Source organism: Pseudophryne corroboree, chromosome 1, assembly GCF_028390025.1.
Source record: "Pseudophryne corroboree isolate aPseCor3 chromosome 1, aPseCor3.hap2, whole genome shotgun sequence".
Classification (NCBI taxonomy): domain Eukaryota; kingdom Metazoa; phylum Chordata; class Amphibia; order Anura; family Myobatrachidae; genus Pseudophryne; species Pseudophryne corroboree.
This window is the reverse complement of record NC_086444.1, coordinates 378,220,389-378,232,506: the sequence shown is the minus strand read 5'-3', so window position 1 is coordinate 378,232,506 and position 12,118 is coordinate 378,220,389. Positions and strand designations below refer to the sequence as shown.

The window sequence follows — 12,118 nt, the reverse complement described above, 5'->3', positions numbered from 1 at the left end:
AAGCTCCAACACGGGTGGGAGAGTGCGGACGTCTCTGCAGCACCGATTGAGCAAACATAAGGTCCTCCTCAGCCAGAGTATCAAACTTGTAAAACTTAGCAAAGGTATATGAACCCGACCACGTAGCTGCTCGGCAAAGCTGAAGTGCCAAGACCCCTCGGGCAGACGCCCAAGATGAGCCCACCTTCCTGGTAGAATGGGCCTTTACTGATTTCGGCACCGGTAGCCCAGCCGAAGAATGAGCATGCTGAATCGCACAACAAATCCAGCGTGCAATAGTCTGCTTTGAAGCAGGATGACCAATCTTGTTGGGAGCATACAGGACAAACAGCGCCTCGGTTTTCCTGGCCACTGCCGTTCTGGCGACATAGATCTTCAAAGCTCTCACTACATCAAGAGACTTTGGAACTGCCACAGCATCCGTAGCCACAGGTACCACAATAGGTTGGTTAATGTGAAATCAAGAAACCACCTTCGGCAGAAATTGTTGACGAGTCCTCAATTCGGCCCTATCCGAATGGAAGATCAAGTACGGACTCTTGTGTGATAAGGCCGCCAACTCAGACACCCGCCTGGCAGATGCCAGAGCCAACAGCATGGAGAAACTTTCACTCAACCTTACGCAAAGGTTCAAACCAGGAAGACATAAGAAACTGTAAGACCACGTCAAGATCCCATGGTGCCACCGGGGGGCACAAACGGAGGATGTATATTGCATCACTCCCTTCACAAAAGTCTGAACCTCAGGGAGAACAGCCAATTCCTTCTGAAAGAAGATAGACAAAGCAGAAATCTGCACCTTGATGGAACCCAATTTCAGACCGGCATCCACACCTGCCTGCAAAAAATGGAGAAACCGACCCAAGTGAAATTCTTCCGTAGGAGCAGCTTTAATCTCACACCACGAAACATACTTCCTCCAAATACGGTGATAATGTTTCGCTGTAACTTCCTTCCTCGCCCTAAAGAGAGTGGGAATGACTTCCCCGGGAACACCCTTCCGAGCTAAAATTTGGCGCTCAACTTCCATGCCGTCAAACGCAGCCGCAGTAAGTCTGGAAACACGCATGGTCCCTGCAATAACAGGTCCTCTCTTAGAGAAAGCGGCCAAGGATCTTCCACAAGTAATTCCTGAAGATCTGGTTACCAGGCCCTTCTTGGCCAATCTGGAACGACAAGAATCGCTTGCACCCTTGCTTGTCGAATGATTCCCAGTACCTTTGGAATGAGAGGAAGCGGAGGGAACACATACACCGACTGGAAAACCCACAGAGTTACCAGGGCGTCCACTGCGCTGGCTTGGGGGTCCCTTGACCTGGAACAATACCTCGGAAGCTTCTTGTTGAGGCGAGACGTTATCATGTCGATCAGCGGAGTTCCCCAACGCTTCGTCACTTCTGCAAATACCTCTTGATGAAAAGCCCACTCTCCTGGATGGAGATCGTGTCTGCTGAGGAAGTCTGCTTACCAGTTGCCCACTCTCGGAAGGAAGACTGCTGACAGGCCGCTCACGTGCTGTTCCGCCCAGCGAAGGATTCTTGTGGCCTCCGCCATCGCCGCCCTGCTCCTTGTTCCGCCTTGACAGTTTATATGCGCCACCGCTGGTATGTTGTCTGATTGTATCAGGACAGGCCGACCCTGAAGAAGGCTTCTTGCCTGTAACAGGCCGTTGTAAATGGCTCTTAACTCGAGAACATTTATGTGGAGACAAGATTCTGGAGCGACTATTTCCCCTGGAAATTTCTTCCCTGGGTGACTGTGCCCCAGCCTCGGAGACTTGCATCTGTTGTCAACAGGACCCAATCCAGGATAGCGAAACGGCGCCCCTCTAGGAGGTGAGAACTTTGTAGCAACCAAAGGAGAGAAATCCTGGCCCTGGGAGATAGACTTATCTTCCGGTGCAAGTGCAGGTGAGACCCGGACCTTTTGCTCAGCAGATCCCACTGAAACGCCCAGGCATGAAACCTGCCAAACGGAATGGCCTCGTACGCCGCAACCATCTTCTCCAGAACCCGAGTACATTGATGAACCGACACACTTTTTGGCCTCAGAAGCTCCCTGACCATCGTCTGGAGTTCCATAGCTTTGTCTACCGGAAGAATCACCTTCCGTAAGCTCGTGTCGAGAACCATGCCTAGAAAGGACAATCGAGTGGTCGGAATCAGCTGAGACTTTGGCAAATGTAGCAGCCAACCGTGTTGTCGCAGAACGGACAGAGACAAATCCACATTCCTTAGCAACCGATCCCTGGACCTCGCCTTCATCAGGATATCGTCCAAGTACGGGATAATAGTAACCCCTTGCTTGCGAAGGAGAACCATAATTTCTGCCATGACCTTGGTGAAAATCCTCGGGGCCGTGGAAAGCCCAAACGGCAACGTCTGAAATTGGTAATGAGAATCCTGTACCGCAAACGTTAGGAAAGCTTGATGCGGAGGATATATCAGGACGTGTAAGTAGGCATCCTTTATGTCGACTGAAGCCATAAAGTCCCCCCCTTCTAGGCTGGCAATCACCGCTCAAAGAGATTCCATCTTGAACTTGAAAACCTTCAAGTATGGATTGAGGGATTTTAGGTTCAAAATCGGTCTGACCGAACCATCCAGTTTCGGTACCACAAAAAGGCTCGAGTAGAACCCCTCCCCCCGTTGGGACGGGGGAACGGGAACAATGACCCTCTGATGACACAACTTTTGTATTGCTGCCAGCACCACCTCCCTGTCCGGAAGAGACACTGGCAAGGCCGACATGAAAAACCGGTGAGGGGGCGTCTCCTGAAACTCCAGCTTGTATCCCTGAGATACAATCTCTAGGACCCAAGGATCCAGGCCTGATTAAACCCAGACCTGACTGAAGAACCGCAGACGGCCCCCCACCGGTTCGGACTCCCCCAGGGAAGCCCCAGCGTCATGCGGTGAACTTGGTAGCGGCAAGGGCGGACTTCTGGTCCTGGGCGCCTGACACTGCAGGCGACTTCCTTCCCCTTCCTCTACCTTTGGCAGCGAGAAAGGACGAACTTTTTCCCCGCCTGTATTTATTCGGACGAAAGGACTGCATCTGCTGATGTGGTGCCTTTTTCTGTTGTGTGGGAACATAGGGAAGAAAAGACGACTTACCCGCAGTCGCGGTAGAAACCAGGTCAGCCAAGCCGTCCCCAAACAAGACATTACCTTTGAAGAGTAAAGCTTCCATAGCTCTCTTGGACTCAGCATCAGCATTCCATTGATGGATCCACAGCGCCCTACTGGCCGAAATCGACATGGCATTGGCTCTTGACCCCAAGAGACCAACATTCCTCGCCGCATCCTTCAAGTAATCTACAGCGTCCTTCATATAACCAAGAGTCAAAAGAACAGTATCTTTATCAAGGGTATCCATATCAGCAGCTAAATTCTGAGCCCATTTAGCAATAGCACTACTCACCCATACCGATGCCACAGCAGGTCTGAGCAATGCACCCGTATTAGCGAAAATGGACTTCAGAGACGTCTCCAGCTTGCGATCCGCCGGATCCTTGAGAGCTGCCGTGTCAGAAGACGGAAGCGCCGCCTTCTTAGACAAACGAGATAAAGCTTTATCAACATTTGGAGACGCCTCCCATTTTCCCCTATCAATAGAGGGGAAAGGATACGCCATGTAAATCCTCTTGGGAATCTGCCACCTCTTATCCGGCGACTCCCAAGCCTTTTCACAAAGAGTATTCATTTCATGAGAGGGGGGAAACTGCACCTCAGGTTTTTTCTCTTTAAACAAGCAAATCCTTGTTTCCTGTACGGCAGGTTCCTCAGAAATGTGTAACACATCCTTTATAGCCACAATCATGTACTGAATACTCTTAACTAATCTTGGATGCAAAGGAGCCTCAGTGAAGTCGACATCGGACTCAGAATCCGTGTCGGTATCAGTATCTACCACTTGAGTAAACGGCCGCTTTATTGACCCCGAAGGGGTCTGAATCTGCAACAAAGCATCCTCCATGGATTATTTCCACACCTATGTCTGTGACTCAGATTTATCTAACCTCTTTGATAAAGAAGCCACATTAGAATTAATTGTATTCAACAATGCAAGCAAATCAGGTGTCGGCTGCGACGACAGAGCCAACTCCAGACCCGCATCTCACCCCCCAATAACCTCCTCCGGTGAATAACATTCAGCCTCAGACATGTCGACACGGAGTATCGACCCACCGACTCACACACACACAATGTCTCAGCCAGGGGACAGGCCCACAAGGAAGCCCGGATAGAGAAACACAGGAGTATGCCAGCTCACACCCCAGCGCCCATAAATCCCCCCAACGAATATATGTAACTAGCGCTGCCTCAATAACAATAAATATGCACCACCAACTGTGCCCTCCCCCCCGATAAGCTCCCCGTTACTTCAGTGGAGCTTTTGTAGGTCCCGGACCAGCGTCTCCCGCAAACGCGTGTGAGGAGAAAATGGCGCTGTGAGCCGCGCGGCTAAGCTCCGCCCCTTCCCGGCACGCTTCAGCCCGCCAAGTTTGAAATATTGAAAATGCCGGCGGGGGTCTAGAAAACAGTGCTGAGGCACCGAAAAACTTATGCCCGCTTCCAGACATCAGTAACATGCTGCCCAGGGCGCCTCCCCCCCAGCGCCCTGCACCCTGTGAGTGCCGATGGAGAAGTGTGTGGGAGCATGGAGCGCAGCGCTACCGCTGCGCTGTACCTCCGTTACTGAAGTCTTCTGCCGTACTGAAGTCTTCGGTTCTACTAATACTCACCCGGCTTCTTTCTTCTGGCCTCTGTGAGGGGGGTGACGGCGTGGCTCCGGGAACAAGCAGCTAGGCGCACCAAGTGATCGAACCCTCTGGAGCTAATGGTGTCCAGTAGCCGAGAAGCAGAGCCCTTAAACTAAGAAGAAGTAGATCCTGCTTCTCTCCCCTCAGTCCCTCGCTGCAGGGAGCCTGTAGCCAGCAGGTCTCCCTGAAAATAAAAAACCTAACAAAAGTCTTTTCCAGAGAAACTCAGGAGAGCTACCCTAGTGAGTGTCCAGTCAGTCCTGAGCACAAAGTCTAACTGAGGTCTGGAGGAGGGGCATAGAGGGAGGAGCCAGTTCACACCCAGTTAAAGTCTTTTCAGTGTGCCCAGACTCCTGCGGATCCCGTCTATACCCCATGGTCCTTTTGGAGTCCCCAGCATCCTCTAGGACGTAAGAGAAAAAAGACATAAAAACTCCTGTGACCGGACGGTTCCGTACGAGAGCCCTCACCGCTTCGCATCCCGTCCCCAGTCACAGAATGGGGTTCTAAGTCACACAGGACCTGGCACCAGAGGGGATTCCCACTTACCGTCAGTAACCGCCTGTTACTGACCCCACCCACTGCGAAGTGGGTGGGTACTAAGCTGCCAACACCAGACTCCTCGTAGCCGTGGCATCTGGAACCACGGTTCTGCTCTGTATGCGTTGACACACTGTCCTACCACACCTGTGTGGTGTTGACGAATCTCCACTAGTCGCTTGACTAGGCCTCTACCTGGTAGCTGGCTGGAGGCAGAGTTTGGAAATGCTGAGTACGCCCTGGACAGCCGGAAAACGGAGCTAGGTTTCGGCTAGCCCTGCAGGTCAAAAGATGAAGCGGTCGTCTTGAGGCAGATGTTTTACTTGCCCAATACAGTCTTCAAAAAGACTCAGCAATACAGTAGATGTTTACAGCAGAGGGAAAATGATATAATACACTTTTCATGGGACAGCTGCCCTCCTTTTATCCTACTCCAATACACAATACCACAGGGTGTAAGTCCGCTCTGTGGTTTACAACCAACCAATGTTTACCCATGTGCTGTGCATGCCTTGGTCACGTGCACAGCTACCATTGTCCTCTATGGACAGTGGGGAGTGGTCACTCTCCCTTGACTGTCCCATCCTGGAGGATCGGTATCCGCCCCGGTGACGTTCAGTCTAACTGGGGGGAAGTTTTAAACTTACTTCCAGAAATCTGCCCGGGACCTAGCTCACCATCTATAGCCTGAATTCGGGCTCCAGAGCTGGGCAGCCTAGATCCCAGGTCAGGGTTTCCTGCCCACCAAAGGTGATCCATAGGGAGCTCCAGAAAACCACTCAGCTTGTTGGACAGCTGAGCTTCTCCTCTCTCTCCCCATGATACTTCCATGTGGAAGGCTGAAGGAGACGGCATTCCGTTTTTTGGGGAAAAGGTCTGGAGGAATCCAACAGCCTGCACAGCCATAAATTCCACCCTCCTGGGACACAACAACCAGGAAGTGCATTTTTACATTAAATACACTTCACATTTCTGTTTAAATACACTGAGCCTGTGACCTGCACAGGCTCCACATACCCAGGCACTGCAGTGCCTCATCATACAATATATATTAATTGTTAAATTTAAAATATTGGCATTTTGCTTTAGTGTGCCCAGCGCTCAGCGCTGGTTTCCATTAGCCCTGCAGCCTGGCTGCTAGGGCTCTCTCTCTGTGCTAGAGGTATGGAGGGGGCTGGCTTCCCCCGTCCTCCAGCCTGCCTGTACACTGCCAGCCACTGGGGTCCAGGGAGCGGGCTCTCCCTGTCACCCCAGTGTGGAATTTACTCTGTGGCCTCGCCGCAGCGTGCTTTGCACCCCCCTGTGACCGCTGGTGCCCTCCTAAAGCCCGGCAGCCCAGGACGCTCGTCCTGGACACCGCGGCTCTCTCTCTGTCTGGAGTGCTGAGGCGCCGGGTGCGTAGCTCCTGGTCCCCAGCGTCCCATGCCCTACACATGCCTCCGCCGATAGGGAGACAGCTAGCCCAGTCCCCCATGAGTGGCGCACCCCCCCTCTATACCAGGACGCTTGTTCCAAATGCCGAGGCTGGCCATCTCCCGAGTGCTGAGGTGCCGAAAGCGGAGCTCCCGGCCCCCAGTGGCGGCATCACACAGAGCGCTGCAGCGGGAGCTGGTCTCCCGGCTGCAGCGGCTCCCTCTTATCCCACACGCAGCTCAGTGCGCGGGGGGCTACCTTCACTGCCGCGTTCGCCGGAGTGGTCCGGGGCCGCGGCCCAGACAATTATGCATTTTTTTTTAATTTTTAAATACACGGTGCCTAGCGCCCATAACATTTCAAATATGGCGCCCAGTGCCAGGGTTTATTCAAAAAGCGGCGCCAAGCGCCCACTGTCCTGAAAATGGCACCGGGCACTTAAGGGTTAACCACTTCAGTGCCGCGGCCGCCATTAAACATGTGGCTGGTGGGTGTCTACGGCCACAACTCCTCAGAACAAATACTTCAGAAATCACTATGTTTTACTGCATTATTCATATATGAAAATAGTATGTATGTGCGGGTGCAATGGAGAAGCAGTTGTTAGATTTTAAAAAAAGAGAATCTTTACCTGTTTCTGACTAGTAAGCTGCATCTCCCGTTCTGTAATTTCTCGCCTTAGATGATCCACTTCACTTCGCAGCTGTATAATGTCTTCAGTGGATCCTGAAACCTCAGTTAGCTGTTTGGTCAGATAGAAGTTTTGATTGTTTAGCTCTGCGTTTTCTTCACTCATACGGTTGAGCTGATCTTCTAGGTCTGTAAGAACCTGAGACATGAACAAAGCATTACCTATGCATTCATAATTATTTTAGTATTGATTATTTCTAGATTATTACAATTAGCAAACATATTATGAAGTAGTCACCTGATGTCTTGGGTTACCAATGATTTATTTATTTTTGTTTGGAGTTTACCCTCATATTATACAATAGAAACATATGCAGTAACAAAATCACATATTTGATTGGGTGTGGTATGCCTTACCGATTGTCTCCTGACCGCCGGTCAGCATACCAAAGCCGGGAACCCGGCAGCATACCGACACCGAGATGCCGGTGGGGAAGGGCGAGTCTAGCAAGCCCCTTGTGGGCTTGCTGCGCTCGCTATGCCGCGGGCTCGATGGCGACCGTCGGGATAGTGAGGGAGCGGGATTTTGGGGAAGGTCATATGACCGCCGGTCACATGAATACCATTCCTCACATTAATACATAAATAACAAGCATAATGCATGTTGAATGCAAATAAAAGCAATATTGTCAACATCTCTCATGTTCATTTTCTGCCAGGCTAATTTTTAAGGATGTGTTGCTTATCAGTATTTTAAACACTTTGTGGGTGTGTCAGACGCATTATTGTAAATGGATGCATTTCCCGATTTCGAGCCAACTGCACATAGTCTAAACTGCAAAAAAATAAGATTTTACTTACCGGTAAATCTATTAATCGTAGTCCGTAGTGGATGCTGGGGACTCCGTAAGGACCATGGGGAATAGACGGGCTTCGCAGGAGACAGGGCACTTTAAGAAAGAATTTGGATACTGGTGTGCTCTGGCTCCTCCCTCTATGTCCCTCCTCCAGACCTCAGTTAGAGAAACTGTGCCCAGAACAGCTGATAGTACAAGGAAAGGATTTTGGAATCCAGGGCAAGATTCATACCAGCCACACCAATCACAACGTAGAACTTGTGATAAACTTACCCAGTTAACAGTATGAACAACAACGGAGCATCAGATCAACCCTGATGCAACTATAACATAACCCTTATTGCAGCAATAACTATATACAAGTATTGCAGAAGAAGTCCGCACTTGGGACGGGCGCCCAGCATCCACTACGGACTACGAGAAATAGATTTACCGGTAAGTAAAATCTTGTTTTCTCTAACGTCCTAGTGGATGCTGGGGACTCCGTAAGGACCATGGGGATTATACCAAAGCTCCCAAACGGGCGGGAGAGTGCGGATGACTCTGCAGCACCGAATGAGCAAACACAAGGTCCTCCTCAGCCAGGGTATCAAACTTGTAGAACTTTGCAAAAGTGTTTGAACCTGACCAAGTAGCCGCTCAGCAGAGCTGTAATGCCGAGACCCCTCGGGCAGCCGCCCAAGAAGAGCCCACCTTCCTAGTGGAATGGGCCTTAACTGATTTTGGCAGCGGCAATCCAGCCGCAGAATGAGCCTGCTGAATCGTGTTACAGATCCAGCGAGCAATAGTTTGCTTTGAAGCAGGAGCACCAAGCTTGTTGGAAGCATACAGGATAAACAAAGACTCTGTTTTCCTGACCCTAGCCGTTCTGGCTACATAAACTTTCAAAGCCCTGACCACATCAAGTAACTCAGAATCCTCCAAGTCACGAGTAGCCACAGGCACCACAATAGGTTGGTTCATATGAAAAGATGACACCACCTTTGGCAGAAATTGCGGACAAGTCCGCAATTCTGCCCTGTCCATATAGAAAACCAGATAGGGACTTTTATGTGACAAAGCCTCTAATTCTGACACACGCCTAGCTGAAGCCAAGGCTAATAGCATGACCACCTTCCACGTGAGAAATTTTAACTCCACGGTCTTAAGTGGCTCAAACCAGTGTGACTTTAGGAAACTCAACACCACGTTAAGATCCCAAAGTGCCACTGGAGGCACAAAAGGGGGATGAATATGCAGCACTCCCTTTACAAAAGTCTGAACTTCAGGTAGAGAAGCTAGTTCTTTTTGAAAGAAAATGGATAGGGCCGAAATCTGGACCTTAATGGAACCCAATTTTAGGCCCAAAGACACTCCCGACTGTAGGAAGTGAAGGAAACGGCCCAGCTGGAATTCCTCCGTAGGGGCATTCCTGGCCTCACACCAAGCAACATATTTTCGCCATATACGGTGATAATGTTTAGCCGTCACGTCCTTCCTAGCCTTGATCAGCGTAGGAATAACCTCATCCGGAATGCCTTTTTCTGCTAGGATCTGACTGAGTCAGCACCGATCGGTCGGGAAGCAGGGTCTCCGCTTGACGTAGGGCGTTGTATATGGCCCTTAGTTCCAGGATATTGATGTGAAGGCAAGTCTCCTGACTTGACCACAGCCCTTGGAAATTTCTTCCCTGTGTGACTGCTCCCCACCCTCGGAGGCTTGCGTCCGTGGTCACCAGGACCCAGTCCTGAATGCCGAATCTGCGGCCCTCGAGAAGGTGAGCACCCTGCAGCCACCACAGGAGAGACACCCTGGCCCTGGGGCATAGGGTGATCAGCCGATGCATTTTTAGATGTGATCCGAACCACTTGTCCAACAGATCCCATTGAAAGGTCCTCGCATGGAACCTGCCGAAAGGAATGGCCTCGTATGATGCCACCATCTTTCCCAGGACTCGCGTGCATTGATGCACCGACACCTGTTTTGGTTTTAATAGGTCTCTGACCAGTGTCATGAGCTCCTGAGCCTTCTCCATCGGGAGATAAACCCTCTTCTGGCCTGTGTCCAGAATCATGCCCAGGAAGGGCTGACGAGTCGTAGGAATCAACTGCGACTTGGAATATTTAGAATCCAGCCGTGCTGTTGTAACACTTCCCAAGAGCGTGCTACGCTGATCAGCAACTGCTCTCTGGACCTCACCTTTATGAGGAGATCGTCCAAGTATGGGATAATTGTGACTCCTTGCCGTCGCAGGAGCACCATCATTTTCGCCATTACCTTGGTAAATATTCTCGGTGCAGTGGAGAGACCAAACGGCAACGTCTGGAATTGGTAATGACAATCCTGTACCACAAATCTGAGGTACTCCTCATGAGGTGGATAAATGGGGATATGAAGGTAAGCATCCTTTATGTCCAGAGACACCATAAAATCTCCCCCTTCCAGGCTTGCGATGACCGCTCTGAGCGATTTCATCTTGAACTTGAACCTTTTCAGGTATATGTTCAGGGATTTTAAATTCAATATGGATCTGACCGAACCGTCCGGTTTCGGTACCACAAACATGGTCGAATAGTAACCCTTTCCTTGTTGAAGGAGGGGAACCTTGACCACCACCTGCTGAAGATACAATTTGTGAATTGCAGCTAACACTATTTCCCTCTCTAAGGGGAAGCTGGCAGGGCCGATTTGAGGTAACGGTGGGGGGGCATCTCTTCGAATTCCAGCTTGTATCCCTGAGACACAATCTCTATAGCCCAGGGATCCACCTGGGAGTGAACCCATTCGTGGCTGAAATTTCGGAGACGCGCCCCCACCGGGCCTAGCTCCGCCTGTGGAGCCCCAGCGTCATGCGGTGGATTTTGTGGAAGCCGGGGAGGACTTCTGTTCCTGGGAACTAGCTGTATTGTGCAGCTTCCTTCCTCTACCCCTGCCTATGGCAAGAAAGGACGCACCTCGGACTTTCTTGCCTCTTTGTGATCGAAAGGACTGCATTTGGTAATACGGTGCTTTCTTAGGTTGTGAGGGAACATATGGCAAAAATTTTGACTTTCCAGCCGTAGCTGTGGAGACCAGGTCCGAGAGACCCTCCCCAAACAACTCCTCACCCTTGTAAGGTAAAACCTCTATGTGCCTTTTTGAGTCGGCATCTCCTGTCCATTGCCGAGTCCACAGGACCCTTCTGGCAGAAATCGACATTGCATTTATTCTAGAGCCCAGTAGGCTAATGTCTCTTTGAGCATCTCTCATATATAGGACAGCGTCTTTTATATGCCCCAGGGTCGGTAATATAGTATCCTTGTCCAAGGTATCAAGTTCCTCAGATAAGGTATCCGTCCATGCTGCTACAGCACTACACATCCAGGCCGACGCAATCGCCGGCCTTAGTAAGGTACCTGAATGTGTATAAATGGACTTCAGGGTACTCTCCTGCTTTCTATCCGCAGCATCTTTTAGGGTGGCCGTATCCTGTGACGGCAGGGCTACCCTCTTGGATAAGCGTGTTAAAGCTTTGTCTACCGTAGGGGAGGATTCCCAGCGTAACCTGTCCGTTGGCGGGAAAGGATACGCCATAAGCATCCGTTTGGAAATCTGCAGTTTTCTATCTGGAGATTCCCAAGCCTTTTCACATAACTCATTTAACTCATGTGAAGGGGGAAAGGTCACCTCTTGCCTTTTTTCCCCAAACATATAAACCCTCCAGTCAGGGACTGGGGTTTCCTCTGTGATGTGCAACACATCCTTCATTGCTATAATCATGTAACGGATGGCTTTAGCCATTTTAGGCTGTAACTTTGCATCATCGCCATCGACACTGGAGTCAGAATCCGTGTCGATATTGGTGTCAACAATTTGGGATAGTGGGCGCTTCTGAGACCCTGACGGCCTCTGCGACATAGGATCAGGCATGGGCTGAGACCCCGGCTGTCCTAAG

The 12,118-nt window shown here is 50.6% G+C and overlaps 1 protein-coding gene across 6 annotated transcripts in view; it reads right to left on the bottom strand.

The window, feature by feature from the left end:
* Nucleotides 1-12,118, bottom strand: part of CIT (citron rho-interacting serine/threonine kinase) — a 541,532-nt gene that overhangs the window by 242,551 nt on the left and 286,863 nt on the right. For all 6 annotated transcript variants that reach the window (XM_063913147.1, XM_063913146.1, XM_063913148.1 and 3 more), the window contains one exon: nt 7,350-7,547. In XM_063913147.1, the coding sequence (XP_063769217.1) occupies nt 7,350-7,547 (198 nt within the window). The remainder of the gene's footprint in view (nt 1-7,349; nt 7,548-12,118) is intronic.